The 17,802-nt window shown below is 41.9% G+C and overlaps 4 protein-coding genes across 5 annotated transcripts; 3 read left to right on the forward strand and 1 right to left on the reverse strand.

Annotated features, from left to right (window-relative positions):
- Positions 1–1,386: 1,386 nt before the first annotated feature.
- lrrc42 (leucine rich repeat containing 42) lies at positions 1,387–3,550 on the reverse strand. The gene is made up of 7 exons (XM_030115581.1): positions 2,866–3,550; positions 2,644–2,775; positions 2,452–2,570; positions 2,278–2,363; positions 2,089–2,202; positions 1,914–1,998; positions 1,387–1,835 (listed from the first exon to the last, which is right to left on the reverse strand). Exons 1-7 carry the CDS (start codon positions 3,252–3,254, stop codon positions 1,564–1,566), a joined length of 1,197 nt encoding a protein of 398 aa, XP_029971441.1. The 5' UTR covers positions 3,255–3,550; the 3' UTR covers positions 1,387–1,563.
- Positions 3,551–3,804: 254 nt separating this feature from the next.
- Positions 3,805–7,704, forward strand: yipf1 (Yip1 domain family, member 1). 2 transcript variants are annotated; one of them, XM_030115594.1, is made up of 10 exons: positions 3,805–3,862; positions 4,106–4,182; positions 4,332–4,483; positions 4,563–4,643; positions 4,726–4,813; positions 4,907–5,023; positions 5,120–5,286; positions 5,662–5,844; positions 6,494–6,600; positions 6,892–7,704. In XM_030115594.1, the coding sequence occupies exons 2-9, from the start codon at positions 4,149–4,151 to the stop codon at positions 6,596–6,598; spliced, it is 927 nt and encodes a 308-aa protein (XP_029971454.1). In that variant the 5' UTR covers positions 3,805–3,862; positions 4,106–4,148; the 3' UTR covers positions 6,599–6,600; positions 6,892–7,704. The 2 variants fall into 2 exon arrangements, with proteins under 2 accessions (XP_029971454.1, XP_029971455.1); XM_030115595.1 differs by lacking the exon at positions 3,805–3,862 and having other exon boundaries at positions 4,087–4,182.
- A 1,455-nt stretch (positions 7,705–9,159) lies between these two features.
- LOC115405444 (uncharacterized) lies at positions 9,160–9,918 on the forward strand. The gene has a single exon (XM_030115021.1). The coding sequence runs from the start codon at positions 9,160–9,162 to the stop codon at positions 9,916–9,918; it is 759 nt and encodes a 252-aa protein (XP_029970881.1).
- A 329-nt stretch (positions 9,919–10,247) lies between these two features.
- On the forward strand, positions 10,248–17,058 carry ndc1 (NDC1 transmembrane nucleoporin). The gene is made up of 18 exons (XM_030115557.1): positions 10,248–10,365; positions 11,520–11,640; positions 11,715–11,816; positions 12,081–12,255; positions 12,359–12,485; positions 12,723–12,831; positions 12,916–12,967; positions 13,053–13,185; positions 13,416–13,508; positions 13,622–13,703; positions 13,786–13,947; positions 14,047–14,307; positions 14,516–14,628; positions 14,940–14,990; positions 15,363–15,426; positions 15,525–15,625; positions 16,196–16,356; positions 16,437–17,058. Exons 1-18 carry the CDS (start codon positions 10,267–10,269, stop codon positions 16,498–16,500), a joined length of 2,070 nt encoding a protein of 689 aa, XP_029971417.1. The 5' UTR covers positions 10,248–10,266; the 3' UTR covers positions 16,501–17,058.
- Positions 17,059–17,802: the final 744 nt, after the last annotated feature.

Here is a 17,802-nt window from a genome sequence, read left to right on the forward strand (position 1 = left end):
GGAGGAAATTATTGTATTTCAAGATTATACATCTTTTAAATACTAGTAGAACCTTGATGGTCACATCATGCTTCTGCCACAAAAATGTCGTCCTCACTCGCTCCAGACATTTACAGTAAGGATTTGTGGGAGCCAAAACAAACAGGCGGTTCACATGATCCAGTCTGGCGACTCCTGAAGGGAGCAGACAAAACAGAGCAGCTATTTTTAATGAGCTGGGCTAATCGGAGACGACGGCTGTCATTATAATCCAGAAACATGCAATTTCTGCTTCCACTGTGCTAAAGACGCTGGTTATCTTCAGTACCTGCAAAATCAAAAATTCTGGAAGCTGTTTTCAGGCTGCATGTGGAGAAGAGCCTCGTGTTGCAGGGAGCTCGGTGTTTCCTGTTTGCTTGATTTCACCTTTTTCTCCACTTCATTTTCCTTCAACTAGTCCTGGAAGACTGCAGAGAGTGGTAATGGCTTCCTGTGTGCTTTATCGCTGCAGCTTCTGTAATGAGGTGGAGCCGCTCAACCGTACAGTAAACAGGTTTAAAACTGGAATGTGAAAACAGGTTGTTAGGCTGTGAACGTCCTTCCAGCTCATTCGGAGTTACGAAATGAACGAGTGTTCCTTGTTTTGTTAGAAGATAAAGGAAATAACTGTCTTAGGTTTAAGTTTACGGGGTGAAATCTAACCAGAATTGCTGTCTGGTAAATTATTTCTTATACATCAAAGTCCATGTAAAAGTTTCTAGAAGCACTGTTACATTATGTGCAACCAAGTTGGAGAGAACCTCCAGTGGAAGTGTGCAAACTGCTACAAACTGTCTCTGGAGGTGTAACTTCGAAGTGGACTGGGGTGAGAATGAATTTCCCAGCTTGAAAATGGAAAGAAGTCTTGAGTTGTAGAGGAACAGAGAGGTGACCTCTGCAGCCTGCTCACCCTGTCTGTGTCCACAGTCACACTCATTACAGACGATCCCAGAGTCAGGCTCTGGACTCCACAATGGTCTTGCAGGCCAGAGGTACCACGGAGCTGAGAGTGTGTAGATGTGGGGGAGGTTCGTGAGGTTTTAGAGAACCTTAAATGTTAGAAGTAAAACACATTTTTGAACCACAGTGATATGCTGCCTGCTTAACATAGCTTACGTTTTCACCCTGTATACTTATGGGGACTCCAGTTTCCCTTCAACAGGCCTTTCTGGGTAGAAGTTGCATGCTACCCCCTGTGCATGCATGGGTTTTCTCTGAGTGTGCTGACTTTGTCCTACAGTCAGAAAACATGTATTTTAGGATAACTGATGGCTCTGACTGTCAGTTTGCCCTGTGATGGGCTGCACTCTGCCTTCACCCCTCAGCTGGGATCGGCTCCATGACCCTGAGTCAAATAAAGCAAGAATGACCAGCAAGAAATACAAAACTTTATTAATAAAGAATTCATGACACAACTTGAAATCATAAGAAATTAAAAGCTCCTTCAATCCACAAGGTGACTTTTAATCGATCACTGCACATAGATGGAGTAACCATGCGAATACCGGTCTTTAATTTGAGTGGAATGCTGCATGGCTGCATTCCTCAATAGTTGTTCAACAAGTCCATGTCCTCAGCGGTGAGAGCAGGTGGCGGTGTGTGTTTTTCAGGTCTCTGATGTATGCTCTCCTGCGACTGACGCTTCCTTTTGTTGGCACTGGTGGCAGGACTGGGCACACGGTGATTTGTTGTGGAAGGCAACTCTCTCTTATTGTCAGGTTTGTAGAAATGCAGCTTCTCCGTGTTCGTCTCATCGCCACCCACACAAACAAGAGGAGCTGCATTTAGCACTTCTCTGACAAACTTCTGTCTTCCAACTAGAAAGAAAAACACATTGAAACATTGATTTTGATTTTCAAAATTGCAGCATTCAAGCGAGCATCAAATACACTTACAGAAGCGAAGTGCTGATGCTCTTGACTCGTCGATTTTCTTCTGTTTTGGCATTTGAGAGCCATTTGTTTCCCACTGATTCACAACCTGAACGTCGGTGACATGTTAATTTATGAAACCTGACCTCATTCATCAATGTCAATAAGTTCACCTCTATAAACACCGGAAAACATTTACCTGCTCAGCCCAGCCCGCTGTTTTACAGACTGAATGATCAAAAGAGTCGAGCGGTTTCTCAGAGAGGATCAGGCCCAGCTCATTCCAAACGATTGTTTTCAATCCTGCGCCAGGCTGGAGGATTAAATGCATCATCATGTCAGGGTCACAATGAAATACAAAGGTCATGCAGTGACTTTACCATCTTACCTTCAGATTAGTACCAGAGACATCGAGCTTGATGAGCTTTGGGATACATTTGAGATATCTGAGAGCTTTTTCTGAGATGGGGTTGTCTGTATAATGAAGAGAATAATGATTATTTAAAAACATGTATATATAATTTTAAAGATGATGGATCACATTTGTGCCATAATAACTAACAAGAAATATCTAGGAGTTGAAGACAGTCCAGTCCCTTCTGCATCATCCGGATGGGTGTAGTCAGTCTTTGCAGGCCAGCATCTGACAGACCGTTTCCACCGATGAAAAGCTGAATCAGGCTTATTAAAGAAGACAAACCCAGGAGTTAGCAACATCTCTTCTATTTATCAAAGATGCTGAGACACTTATTACCTTGCCAGTGAACTGGATGTAAGGTGCTGGAATAGCTCATGATTGTCACCAAGTCTGCAGCCAAACAAATCAAGAGTTCTCAAACTCTGGAAAGTTTTTATTTCATCTATCCTCTCGTGCAAAAGTGGAAACCTGCAGAAATGAAAAAGAAAAAAAGTAGCTGTTAAGGGCAAACAAATCAGAGATCTTGGCAGGTATAGTTGCAGTGCAATATCAACTTACCTATTCCGTAGACAGAGTGATCCAAGCACCATTTCCCCATATGCATCAGTGAACAGCTGCAGGGCCTTTGCAGAGATGTCTGGCTTTAAAAACACACGTTTCTCCTCCACTGCTGCAAAAAGCCTGTCTCCTATTTGTTCAGGGAAACCAATCAAGGAGTCCACATGATGGATGTTGTCAGCTACGAACAGCAGAGTGATCTCAAAGAGAGATTTGGTGGTGTATCTCAGGCTGCCCTCCTCGTTGTAGGTGAATACAAAATGCTCTTTCCTCATGACAAACGGATCGGTCCTCCTGCAGGATGACACTTGCTTTGGTTGAGCCAAGACTATGTCATTGACGCGGCGAAGATTGCCCTTTTCTCGGACATAGATCGTGCCGCTGTCCATACTTCAGGCCGGAAAGAGAAGTCCAAACACCAGCACAGCAAAGTTAAAATCTGAAATCCAGATGAACATTTAAGACAGAAACACTGAAGGAGATGACAGGCTAAGCAATGAATGACATTGTCGACTCAGTTAAAATCTCCCAAACAAGAAACAAATCCTCATGCCTACAAGTCCAACTAATATATCACTCTCCATCTTTTTTCATCTTTTCCCGCAGTTTTGGCATATTTATTTGCCAATGGTGTGGTTCTTTTCAAGTATTTTAAGTCTACTGGAGCTACAATGTAGCAACAGGAAGTTACTCCGGTTTGATTTTTAACTTCAAAATAAAGGATTACCAAAAACAGATGCTTTTCTTTTCACGACACAAACACTCCCAATTTTCATACTTTTTTGCTCTTTATTTTTTATAGTTTATTAAAAAATATATGGAAGTGCAAGAAGCAAACTTATTTAATGTAAATGAAGCTTGTTAACCGAAAGGAGAATTTCAGTAAAATTGTTTTGAAGGCGGGCATCGACAGGAAAAGCTCTTGTTTACATCTGATATTTCCGGTTTGACGGAGTTCACAGTCGGAAGAGTTTGGGTGTCTTTAAAGAGCAAACTGGTAAAAATGCAGTCTTAAAATGAACAGTTAAGCTTTATTTTACTTTATTCAAGGCGATAAATTACTACCTTGCTATTTTCTGACACTGATGATGATAAATAGTTTAACTCGAGGAGCTTTATGATGAGCTGTCATTCTGGTAGCTAACGCTAGCATAGCTAAATCCAACTTATTCACCGCAATATAGGACACGTGTAATAATCTATTAAATACAAAAAAAAGTGTGATTTATGTCTTTCACAGCTTCATGAGACTAATATAAACTGATTCGTCGTTATTGAACCAAATGGCGTCAAAGCCGGATCCCTTTGAATTTCGAGGTGAGTTTCCTCTGCAGGTTGTCACTCCCTCAACCCTGACCTGACCCTCAGCCTACCTTGGGTCAGGATAACCCTCCTCTGCAGGCTCAGCGCGTGTCTGAGGTAGCGATCAAACACATTTAATCTGTTCTTCTACTCCATTAAATTAGAATTTGAAGAAGCTGAAAGCTTGTTGGAAAGTGACAGAGATGCAGTCACCATCAGCATGGATGAGGACGTTCTGAAGCCTCAGAGGCAAAAAGCAGCAGGAGGTTTCGGAGGAGATGATGAAGATCCACCGAGTGGAGATGACAAGGAAGAGGTCAGACCAATCAGGACCTCCCTCCGTTGTTTTCACCAGGATCAAGTACATGTTGATTGACTTTCATTCTTTTTTACAGCTTCTCTCTGGGAAAACCAAAACTGCTCCTTTTTGGACGTTTGAATACTACCAAAAGTTCTTTGACATCGAGACTCACAATGTAATACATTTATATTTTGTTTGGTCCAATTTAATACTGCTTTGGTTGAACTACTGATGTGACGTTTTTTATCTCTTTTCAGGTGAAGGAGCGGATTATCGGATCGATGCTGCCGTGGCCAGGAAAGAACTTCATTCATGTCTACCTTCGCAGAAATCCTGATCTTTATGGTTTGATCATTTTATCACTTTTCTACAACGTCCCAACAAAATCAAATGGGCAAACAAAGAAAAACATGTTATTCTCAATATTTGTGCCCACAGGACCGTTCTGGATTTGTACTACTCTCGTGTTTGCTATTGCCATAAGTGGAAACTTCTCCAAATTTATAGTGAATTTAGGCAAACCGGAGTTCAAGTACACTCCAGAGTTTCAAAAAGGTTAGTGCCATATAAGACTTTGAATATTCTTTAAACTGAATGTTTTGAGCTGAAGTTTAAAACCTGGTCTTATCTTGTTTCTTTGTGGCATCTCAGTGACGATCGCTGCCACCGCGGTCTTCTCCTACGCTTGGTTGGTGCCTCTCGCACTTTGGGGTTTGCTTCTGTGGCGAAACAACAAGGTCATGAGTTTGGTGACTTATTCTTTCATAGAGATCGTCTGCGTCTATGGATATTCGCTTTCAGTTTACATTCCCGTAGTGGTAAGACATTTTTTGGATGTTATTAAAGATTTCCAGATGACCTTCCACATAGCTTCAATTTTGAAAAACAATAACACTGAAGAAGACATTGTCATAGATTAGAAGGAGTAACAAGACATTAATTCTCCCCAGTTGACACATGCCCCACCCACAAATCCATCACTTATTTATCTTTTTTGTGCATGTATGGAACTAGTCGAGATGCATCTACCAATGATTCTGATTATACAGTGAATATTTCAGATTGTAGTGATATATCATCATATTATGTTATTTTCATCAAAATTATCACAGCTGCTATTATATGTATTAAAAAAAAAGAAAAGAAAAGAAATCATGTGCATTTGAGTGATTGTGTGCCGTTTCCTGCATCAGGTCCTGTGGGGCATTCCCCAAGAGTGGTTGCGGTGGTGCTCTGTCGTGGTGGCGCTCTGCCTCTCGGGTTCCATTCTGATGATCACTTTCTGGCCCGCGGTCCGAGACGACCATCCCAAAGTCATGATCGCCATCTTGTTAGGTATCGAACTCCTCAACGTCCTGCTGGCCGTCGGCTGCATGGTAAGTGTGCCCGCCCGTGGTGACGTTTCACAAAGCCTAATTACTGGTCTGAGAGAAGTGGAACATAAATCTGTGTGGGGAGGGAAAAGGATACAACATTGACTGACCCGTGTGCCACATCTGCGTTAATCCACTTTATTCATACTGCCAGTCCAACACGGTGTAGATAACAATGATTGACTCACTCTCATTTGTTCCAAGTGATCTCAGCATGGCCGAACTCTGACCTGGCTTGTATCTGCCAATCACTAACCACATTATTGCACACCGCTTTTTTTGCGTGTCTCCTTGCGTGTTTCTGGGAAATTACCACACGAGCGAGTATCGAGTGAACATCCTCCCAGGTCACTCCCGGGGAGACTCTTTGTGGAAACTGTGACCGCGTTTCCTAACTGGTGTGAGAGCGGGCCGTTAGTGCACGTCTCAGTGGGAATACTCTCAGTTCTGGGGATCATATGTCACGTCACATTCGTGTAATTAGTCTGCAAAGTAAAGCTTCGTCTGACAGCTGAGGAAGATGAATGGATCGCAGGAATACGAATCTGAAACATTTTCTGCACACTTGCTCCCAGACAGTCGAGCTTCGTGATTGATTGGGAGATTTTTTTCTTATTTTTTAAATTCTTTGTTGCCGTTTTGTTTTTTTCAGACCTACTTCTTTAGCAAACCAGAAGCCATGCCACCAGCTCACAGCTTGCCTGTGACTAAAGCAGTGAATGCTTCAGCCCCAGCGGGAGCAACTCGCACGGTCTGAAGGTAAACAGCAGTGACAGGAAAGCTTTTTAAGATGCTGTATGATTGTATTGTACAACCATAATAACCTGATCCATGTCGCTTCGAAGTATCCTCTTTGTTGGTACTTCTTATATTTGCTCTGAAATACGTGAAGCTGCAGTTCATTGTTGCCCTAGTTTCGCTTCTGTTGCTGAAGCTTGTGTCATTTTGACCTGCTAAACCGGAACATCTGACACCGGACTTCCTGTACATGATTTCATTTCACAAGTATTCTCTCTCTCTCTTCTCTCTTTTTTTCTTTCTAAATTGCAGGTTCTCTTGTTGCCTTATTAGAGGGAATCGTATTTCCGTGCAGGTGAAGTCATGGGCCGTCTGGATTTCACCCACACTGGGAGATTCTGGCTTCACACATTAAACCTTGCGTGTATTGGTGGTTCGGCTGCGTGACCTCTGAAAAGGAACACTCGCACCGAGTATGTTATTTCTAATGGGATGGGTCCTGAGCTTCCTTAAAGATAAATGGTGTCTGGTGTTACAAAGTGCACATGATCCCTCGCTCAGTATGGCAGTTTAAACTTTATAGCTCTGATGCTAAAATATTTAGATAACCAGTTTGTGCATTAATGGGAGCGGCATCCATGGCATTTTGTTTTATGCATTTTTTATATCTGAATAATTCGAACTGCCTCGTTTAGAGATTAAATTTATAATGCACATGTTTAGTGGCCTCAAGTAATGCCAAAGGCCTCTCCTAAATTTTCAAACGATTATGTAAATATTTTTGTAATCTTTTTTTTTTATGACAAAAGTGCATTTGTTAAAATGTACAGAGATTATTATTCCTTTCTTGGTGAGAGTGTTTCTGTCATCTTTATTGTTGTATTTGTTCATTAAATAATTCATTGCTGAATTTGATTGTTGAGCTGAAGTTACAGTTCATCCACTTCCAGGAACGAATCGAGCTTGGTTAATCAATTGTTTTCTCGTTGTGAACAAATAAATAGATGGTTCAACGTTTTTGGATGTACGCTGTTTTTTCTGGATGTTCATGTCATTTATATTATCAATAATAGAAACATAACAGCTTCTAGATAACTGAGACCATTAAAATATTTATAAACTGTGTCCCTTTGCACTAAAATGCACTGAAATCTCGACTAATTGTTTATTTGCATCACATAAAAATTTGAAATAAGAGTTTTTTAGCGAAGCGTCACTAACTCCTCTTGTTAGTGCAACTGATTGATGCTTTCAAGCTGAAAATTATGAAAACCCTTTTTACTTTGTTTAATCCTATTTATACCTTTCTCATAACCGCAGGTATGTCAGTTATATTTTCTTTTATTTTGAATTTGTTCATTGTAGTAAATATTACATGTTTTTGTTAAATTAACTTCTATTTTAAAAACTTGCTGCTCTTTTTTGTTTTTTGCTTAGATTCTCCTTTTTCTTATTTTTAATCCTAATTTTGGTGAGATATTTTATCTGTCTTCTTAATTTTTTATTTTGGGGGATACGCGTCTCCACTGTAGGAACATTTTATTATCTTTTTTCAAAAAATATTGGACATAATCACATTTCTGTAAACAATGGAAAAAGTTACCCCTCTCCTGCTGTTGTCATTGTCAGTCCTTAAGTTTAAAACAGCAGCCCTCAGTACTGTATGAACAGAATTGTATAACCTCAGTTTAATCCTTTTTATCCCTGACTAGATACATAAAAACAATGGCATAAAAACAATTTATACTAACTTTTGAAAGTGTATAAAACTAAAACAAGAAGTCTTGAAATATTCTTTTGTTTACTTTAAATATTCCAAACTATCATTGTGTGCCTTTTTAAAAGGTTTGTTACAGATATTTTCAGGACCTTAAGTCACCCCAGCTGCCACATGTGTAGGCAACGTGACTTCTCCACCAGCTCCTGACGAGATTAAAGGCTGCCGTCTATTTCAACAGTTGGACATATTAAATATTTACATCGTAACTAATAGGTTTTACTTCAACTTTTCAAAGAGAGAGCGGAGCAACTCTAAAAGTAAGCATTTGGCTGCAGCCGCAGTTTTTCCGACTCATCCATCTTAACCTGTCGTGTGAGGCTAACTGATAGAGTCTACGGTGTCAGTGTTAGGATGCACAGATCCCCTGCAGTGGAAAATGTTTATATGTGTGAGGCTGTTCACAGACAGTCATGCACTATGTGGTCAGAACCTCACACAGCAACATTCAGACCGTGTTTAATACCTCTGTAAATGAGCAGAGGCAAACTTTCGACATTAATTAACAAAAAGGAACAAAACAAAATTGTGACTTGAAACTGTGTCACAGGGATGGTGGCGCCCTAATTAATGGTCATTCTAGCCCCAGCTTTGTGTTACACTGGAGCTGCCTGTCCAGCAGATAACCCTGTTAGGAGAATGTCACCTGCCTCAGTTGCAGGCATGCAGGCTGCTGCAGGGTACTCGTGGATTTATTGTTGCAACACTCACGGATATTTCACTGGTCTTCAGCTAGTTCTTTTTGCAACGGGAATGTTTCACTGATTTTTCATCACACTGTGGCTTGGACTCGTTTCCTTAGGATGGCCACCTCAAGTGGCAAGGGTGAAAAGGGGTCCAAATTCGAGACACTAAGACTTTTGGAGAAATGCAGAAAGGAAAGAGACGATGCCGTGCACAGAGAAAGTGTTCTCAGAGAGAAACTCAGACAGTACGAGTCCAGGATGCGTTCAACTGAAGCCCTGAAACAAAAGCTAAAGACCTTGACCATGGACAACAAGGAGCTGAGGAAACAAGTGAAGGCTCTTCGTACTGAAATTGGACTTGAGAGCAGCCCGAAGTTCAACGGGAAGACCACCAAGGACATAATCAGTGACCTGCATGAAAAAGATCGTGAGTGCAGTTCTCTGGTGGAGAAAGCCGGAAAACTGAGTCTGACCATCGATGACTTGACAGCCGAGTTGGCAAATACAGTCACTTCCAAAACACTTTTAGAGGATCAAGTACAGTCATTACAGCAAAACCTCAAGGACATGACGAATAATCAACGACGTCTGCTTAAGTTGTGGGAAGACAAGAAAACTCAAAAAGATCAACTCGCCCTCCCTGCAATTACCCAGAAGCCCGGACAGAAACCAATCATCCACAAAGCAGTTCAGACGGAAATGTCAGTCAGCTCAACACAAATGCTTCCACTCAATGCATTTGAAACCAAGCCATTTTCAAGAGACAATGACAAAAACACTGTTTTGGATAAGCACAGTTTCCCCACTTATGGAAATGGATATCATCATGATAAGAAAGCTTTCATGCACGATGAAACCAAAGGAGTTCAGCACTGACAGCCACTAAAACTGTACTGAGAAAGTGAAGTCCAGACAGAGGATATTATTACTTGACTTTCATGCATCTGGAAATGAAAGTAAAATGAGGGAAAATTTCAAAACAATAAGCTGATTTATGGCTTGTGTTAGTGCCTTGTCTATTGTGGTTTGTTGTACTGTTACTGTGACAATTGTATAATTCAGACGTGAGATACCTTTTTAGAAATTTTACAATTAATTTCAAGCAAAAAAATTGAGATAATGAACTTTACGTTCGGTTGAAATCAAATTATTGAAATAAATCAAAACAGGCAATAAAGGCTGGCCACAGGCATAGAGTTGGACACCTATCGAGCGGTCCTTTGAATGCATGTGGCGCGATATGAGAAAGTGACAATTTCATCCGGTGGATTACCTTCAGAAAACATGCTTTCCACTCAACAGAGCTGCTGGTTTATCCGCAAGGTGAGTGTTTTTAATCTAGTTTTGTTAGTCTGCTGTTCATTATAGATATTAAATAGATTGTTTTAGTGAAAATGCGAACTCTGTCTGTGCACCTTAGCGGTGCAGCTAACTGGTGTTATGAATAAGAATATTTCCCTGTGAACTTGTGACTAGCGTCCTTTAGCTTTCTGAAATAATCCCACACATATCCATAAAACAAGGATAAACACTCACAAAAGGTAGGACTCTTTGAAACCGTATTGTGAATGTGGTTAATCAGAACAGCTCCGGATTTCTGTCGAGTTAATAACTATTGTTACTAACAGCAACATGGTACGCTAGCGGAAATAGGGCACCAGCTAACAGGGAATCCAGTTGAACCGCAACACCGGCTGTGTCGCTGTGAGTTGTGTATACTTTTAAAGAGCATTTTAAAGTATTCCCAGAACTACTTGTGGAAATAAGGAACTGGTTTATTCCATTTTTGAAATGTAGAACTAATAAAACTAATAAATCTTGAGGGTTTAAGTGTTTCATCATTCACAAAGCATGCTCAGACAAAACAGAATAAAAGGAAACCATAACATTGCTTCAAGTGGTTTTGTATGGAACAGAATAATCATAAATCATACTTGCCTAACATTTACTTTATGAACTTGAGCAACACATTGCACATAAACAGGTTTGAAAGGGTATTACAATTTGCATTTAGAAAATGAACCCTGACAGGAGTGAAAGGAAAGTGACCCATCTATCTTAGAATCTTAGAAAATACCTTATCAAAACCAAAGGGGAAGTTTTTGGAGCATTGCTCTATACAGAATAGGATGTAGTACATAGGATAGAATGCTGAAAACAAATAAATGTTAATATTTATATGTACAAATATGGTGACTATAAGTATGAAAGAGTGGACAGAAGAATGCAACAAAGCATCATTTACATAGATTCTGATGGTCACAGGAAGGAAATATTTTAAAAACACAGGAAACTGTAATAAGTCCAAAAAAAAAAATCATAATTATTTTGTCTTTTTAGATTTTTTTTTCGGGTGAAAATAGGAGTGATGTGCTTAGTTGACCAAGACTAGAATGTCACTTTTCCTGATATTTTTATGACAACATTAAGACAAATCACACCCATTAAACTGAATTTCATGTATTTGTCCTGCTCAGGTGGTTAGTTGGAGAGCTGCTGCCAGCATTGCCTGGTCTGTTTTGCTGTTGCCACCCGCCACAGCTGTTTTTGTGATCTTCAGCAAGTTCAGCCTCTTCCACCCCATCCAGTCGACATCAGGTGGGTCATCATGGTCTCCGTGATGCTCAACTTGAATTTTTACATATCTCACCGTGCGCTTTTCCACTGTCCAGAATGCCTGTCACTGCTTACGAGTGCCAGTGCCATCTTCTCCCAGATCCTGCTGTGTGGCGTTGTCCTCATAATAGGTTTCCTGGATTTTGAGTGTTACACAGGTGAGAATCAAAATTGATTTTCCATCAGTGTTTCAGGACTAAATCGGGCTGAAAATGGATTGTAAACAATGTATAAATGTGTTTCTGAAGACTAGTATACCATGAAGGCATTTCCCAAGTGGCATTGCTGCTTTGATTTGTCTTTATGAGAAAACAAATTTTCAATAATAAAGATTTATGTGGGGGACAAAAAATGAAAACCAAAGCAGAGCAGCAAGCTTGAAGCGCATACACCTTTTTCAGCGCTTGTCTTTGTCCTTTCAGTTATCCCGACTGTGGCGTGTTCAAAGATCGCACTGTTGGGTCAGCTGCTCCACCCACGCCAGCTGGCCAACTCCTTGGTGCACTGCATCATGGGAATGATCGTGGCGTGGTGTTGTGCCGTCATCATTGGGTTCAGATACGAGTCTCTCGGCTACCCGTGCGCACAGACTGATAGGTAAGCAGTCGCCACCTGGAGACGTCACTTTGAGGTTCACACACTTCACGTCTGTTAAGAACTGCAATATTTTTTCTTCTTTTTTTCTTGTCCTCTCTCCCAGTCCTCCTCAGATATGTCTGAATGAGTATCAGCTCATCCTCCTGCTGGCGGGAGCCTTTGTTGGTTTTTCTCACAGTGTTCTGGGTGTGATGCACAACATGAACTACGTCTCTTTCCCCACTGTTCAAGTAGGTGGTGTCAAAGTTTCCCTTTGTCTGACTGAAGATGACATGTGTTTTCCAAATATTAAACAGTCTAAATCAATCTATGCATGCCCGGTTATCCATTTCTATTCCCATTAAATAAAACCAAAAAAAAAAAACCAAAAGCAGAACCCAATGTAAATACATTCATGTAGTTTAAAACATTGGAAAACAAAAACAGCAATGTACTTAGAGTTAATGGTTCATTTATTTTCCCTCCAGCAATACAAATACCTCCGCTTCAAGGGTTCCCTTCCTCTGGTTATAAAGTGTAGCGCCATTCAAGCACTTTATTCTGTCAGGAACTACATTGTTGTGTATTTCTTCTTGGGTAAGTCACTCAATAACACTGGCTAACATCAAATGACTTGTTAAGTGTCATTATTTAATTTTATTTGTCATCAATTGCAAACAGGATACATTCCAAGAGTGTGGATCTGTAAAACCCTCAGTCTCCAGATGAACAGGTACACATGGCTTGGTGCGTTTTCTCAGCGTTCATGTTTAGTTTGTGCTCTTGTAAAAACCTGGATGTTTGATCTCCCTCTGCAGCTCTGCTCACACTCTGGACAGCTTCTCCGGACTTCTGGACCTCTCTCTGCTCTATCACCTCTGGCTCAGCGCCACCTTCTTCCTCTTCATGCAGTACATGACGCTGACGCTCTTCAGGATCTTTGTCACTGAGGTGTGTGTCTTTTGTTTTTACATCTCTCAGGGAGTCGCACTGAGGAGGAGCGGAACCTGTCGACTCAGTGTGAATGTCAGTCTTGTTCTGTCTTTAGATGAGCCATTCTTCAGTTTTAATTATTTATGGACACTAGGGGGCAGCAGTGTTAAGGTTTAGAGTATCCACAGATCTGAAAAAGCACTTAACCTGACAACAATCAGTGGTGAATCCTCTCCTGTCCTCTGCAGGTGTACAGTTTTCCCGTGCAGTCGTCCTTTACTGAGGAGGCCTTCCAGTGTTTACCCAGAGTTCTCACTGACAGCCAGACAATGATATTAAAGGTCTGTAAACCCACATGTACATGCAGATCTCCAGTTTCCTCCTCTTTTTTGGAGGTGGAATCTTATCTGAATGTTCTTTTTTTTTCCTCTCTCTCTCTTTCTTCATCTTTCAGTTCCTGGCTCTGCAGGATTTGGCTCTGTTGTCTCAACACTCCCCTGTGCGGCGCTGTGAAGTCTTCAGTCTGAGTCAGCCAGGTCTGTTAAACATTATTTTTTTCAATTGTTTGTACATTTAGCTCATAACAGAGGTGATATGTTTTATTGTTCTTCTTTTCAGGGGGTCACCCGCACAACTGGAACGCCATCAGTAAAGAGTGCCTGTCTCTCCTGACTGATCTGACCCAGAGGCTCGTAGCTTATCACGATACTGTGGCGACCAACGGCCGAGCCAAATCACTGTCGAGCGGGAGCGAGAAGAGGACTTCTTCTGAGTCTTCAGGTAGATTTTTGTTTGAGTGAACAACTGGAGCGCGCGCGCTAAAACCCATCTGTCCACAATGAAGCTAAATATGTTTTCTTACTTCCTGATTCCTTACAGGAAGCTCCGGTTCAGAAGGTTTTACGAGCCCAAAGCCGACGTTCCCTCTGAAGACTCCAGCCTCGGTGTTCGCCCGCTCCTTCGCTGGCGGCCCTCTGACCCCGCCGACGGCCCCGTTCACTCCCGACCTGGACAGTCCGTTTGCCTCTCCCACTCTGCGCCGACTCACGGCGCCGGTGGAGCAGGGCTCGCCGTGGTACGGCAGCGTGCAGAGCCCCCACGTCATGAGGAGAGCACCCAAACTCTGGTCCACCTCCACAGGTGGGAGAACGTCCTCTGAGAGGAGCTGTGGATGAATACTGTGTCTTAGAAATCATTGAAGCAGTGGTCAAAATTGCATTTAAAAACTAATGATTGTACAGGTAGTGATGGCGGGACACTGAGTTTTAAGTCTCTCTGGGTTAAGAAGCCTTTTTACCTCCTGCTAATGGAGTAATCATTAAAGTACCAGCCTTTTGTTGTGGTTCAGACTCGCAGGCCAACGGCAGCCTCCCTCCATCCCCTGCATCCGTTCCCAACCTGAAGCAGGAACCGTCCAAGCCCAGTTTTGTTACTCAGTTCCTCCAGAACAGAAAAGAACAGGTAAGAAAACTGAAGCCATTTTCGAGCAGGGCGCAGACACAGAGGGCCTTTCTCCTTGTGCTGTTTTTTTTTTTTTTTTTTTTTTTTTTTTTTTTGTTTTTTTAAATTGATACTGAAGAGTTCCAGCGGAGAAACGGTGTAGCTGAGAGATGATACAACACAAGTGCAACACATTTCAGGGAGGAAGGACGCTTCATCTGGAGCAGATCAGCTTCTGTACATTTACCTCAGACAGGAGAACGTGTGAAATGCTTCTGTCTGCTTTTCTTTCCCACTTTAAAACCCAAAAAACACTTGATTTTCCCATTCAGGTTAAAACTTTCTTGGCAAAGCGGGTGCTGATAATGTACTTGTTTTCTAAGGTAAGGATGTGCGGCATGCTCTCTCTCTCTCTCTCTCTCACCTCGTGCGTCTGCATCACTAATTCACCTCCCGGGCCGCTGCAGCCATTACTAATGTAGCTGCTTTCCACCCGTCTCTGTTGCAGTTACTCCCGCTGATTACCTTAAAAGCTCAAATTTGGAGTCGTGTGACGTGTGCACTGACAGATCCTCCGGTGTTTTTGTTTCTCTTTGAAAAATCTAGTTTTCCCTTCATTCACATCTTTTCAGTGTTTTTCTTCTTCTGTGTAGAAACTAGTTTGGTCGGTCTGCATGCTGTAGCGCCGCCTCACCGAGCAATCACGCGTCAATCTGCTTGTCATTGATCAAACTGAGACCTCGTGTGTCCCGCAGCTCCCAGAAGCTTCCAGTCAGGCTCTGTTCGCCGACAGCCAGGCTCACATCTGGGCTCTAGAAGGTACACACACACACACACACACACACACCGCGTGGTTTGATCTGACAGTTCAGCACGTTTGACGCAGCATGTTGACGAATGTCTCCGTGTGAACGAAGGGCTGTCGTACCTCGTCCAAGCTTCCTTCTCAGAAGACCAGTTCGGGGTCGTGCAGACGACATTACCCAGCATCCTCAGCTGCATGTTGGGCCTGCAAGAGGTGAGTTTGGCATCACTGGAATTTAAATGGAAAATATGTTTGATTATTCTTTAAAAATGTTCAAAGAGAATCAATTGGCAAATAAATTATAATCAGGATGATGATTCCAACGCAAGTTATTGCTTTAATGTTGTGATTAACATGTTGGAGCTGCTGTTTGTTTTTGTAATGAAACCACACACACACACACAGACACACACACACACAGCACCCTCTTTGGCTACATTTTTGGGTGTCGGTTAACACAAAGTTTCCTGTTTTCACTTGAACTCATTGTGGTGTAAACGGGGCCCCTTGGCCTTTGGGCTTTCTTCCTTTACTCTGAGTCATCAAGAGTCTTCTCAGTTCATTCTTTTTCGCAAAGCAACTGAATCTATACTTAAATTCCTCATTTTCAAGTACAAAGTAGAAGATCATCGACACCAAGTTGCTTCAGTTTGTATTTGTGAAATCTAAATAAATGAACAAAACAGAAATAAAGAAATGGAAACTTGAAGTGAAGTCGTGTGTGTGGTGTTGAACCGAGATGACAGGATGTTAATAGTAATGTCGCGTCGTCTTCCTCCCCAGGCTGTGGATCGACACTTCAAGCTGCCTCACGCCTCCAGCAAGCCGGCCCGTCTGAGCAGCAGCATGAGCGACTCCACCTACAAGACGCTGCGCTTCGCCCTCAGGGCCACGCTGAAGACCGCCATCTACAGGATCACCACCACCTTCGGGGAGCATTTAAAGTGAGACCCCCGACTGGACGGTACCGGACGCCAACCGAACCTCCGTCCTGACCCTAACTTGTCTCTTCTCTGCCTGGCAGGGCTGTTCAGATGTCTGCGGAGCATCGGAAACGACTGCAGCAGTTTCTGGAATACAAGGAATAACCAAGAACTCTGGCTTCTGTGCCGCAACATTCTTATGTGTGTGTTTGTGTGGGTGTGTGTGAATGCAACAAGAGAAAGTCCATGACGGTGCCTCTTTTAATATTTATGCCAGCAGACTGTATTTAATACGTTGGATCATATCTCAGAGGCTTCAGGCCGGAGCGGGAAGTGAAGCCGACTGTAGCCAACGCTCTGTCCAAAACATTTCTTCAAGAAGTTAAAAACTGTGGAGTGAGCAGATAAAAGGGCTGCTGGGTGTTTTTCCTCTGGGTTTTCTACTTAAGGTGCTGTTTTTGTAAGAATATATTGTGCGTGAGAAAGAGAGCGAGCCATCCGTGTTTTGTAATGAGATCTGGTTTTGTTGTAAACACCAGAGCAGATCCTCGGCTCTGCGCCGCAATCAGGTTTACGGACTTCACCTGCGTTTCTCCAGAGCCTTCGTCTGAACTGTCTGATCGTCGGCACACACTCGCTGCTGAAAGTGTGAATGTTTTGTCGCTGCCAGCACGAGTTTGAGTTCACTCAAAAGATTTGTAAATAAAACAAACGACTGCAAACAAGTTCGTGTCATGAAACATTCAGTCAGTGTGTCTGCAATCTCAAGACCTCAAACACCCACACAAAAACTCAACAAGTGGTTGAACAGGTGAATCCGGTTAACTCACAAGCAAATCAAGGCCTGGGTGTATTGAGGCACACCGATGGTTTAGAGAATATCTCAATGGAGCACACTGGACCACAGAGAGGAAAAAAATATCACTAACACTGTATGTAGACTTCAGATGAATAAGATTTTTTTTTTTTTTTATGTTTGAGCGACTGCTCTGTAACCACTTTATATCAGCCTGAAGAAAAAACACTTTCTAGAATTTTGAGTTTAGAAAAAGAGAAAATTCATTGACTGTTTGTCTGGTAACAATCACTTCACCCAACTATTCATGTAGAAAATGTAACTTTATAACAAAGACAATAACAGTAATTTTAATTTGATGTGATTTGACTTCAAAAGGCTTCCATACAGCTCCTCGCTGAGGTCAGGTCATTCCAAAAATTGTTTTTTTTTTTTTTTTTTGTTTTTTTTAGGGAAAATGGCTGATTAAAGGCAGTTTCACTTCAGAGTTAGCAGATCGTTTGCCTTCTTCATCACCCTGAGTGTAGAAGTAAACACCTTTTCCATTTCTGCGGCAGTTTTAATTGATAGGCATTAAATAATTTAATTGTAATTCAGGCGTATATCATCGTTAGACTGAATCACATCACTCTAAGCATTGCCAGGTCCTTCATGATTCACCTGCTCCAGCA

Source organism: Salarias fasciatus, chromosome 18 (assembly GCF_902148845.1).
Source record: "Salarias fasciatus chromosome 18, fSalaFa1.1, whole genome shotgun sequence".
Taxonomy (NCBI): Eukaryota; Metazoa; Chordata; class Actinopteri; order Blenniiformes; family Blenniidae; genus Salarias; species Salarias fasciatus.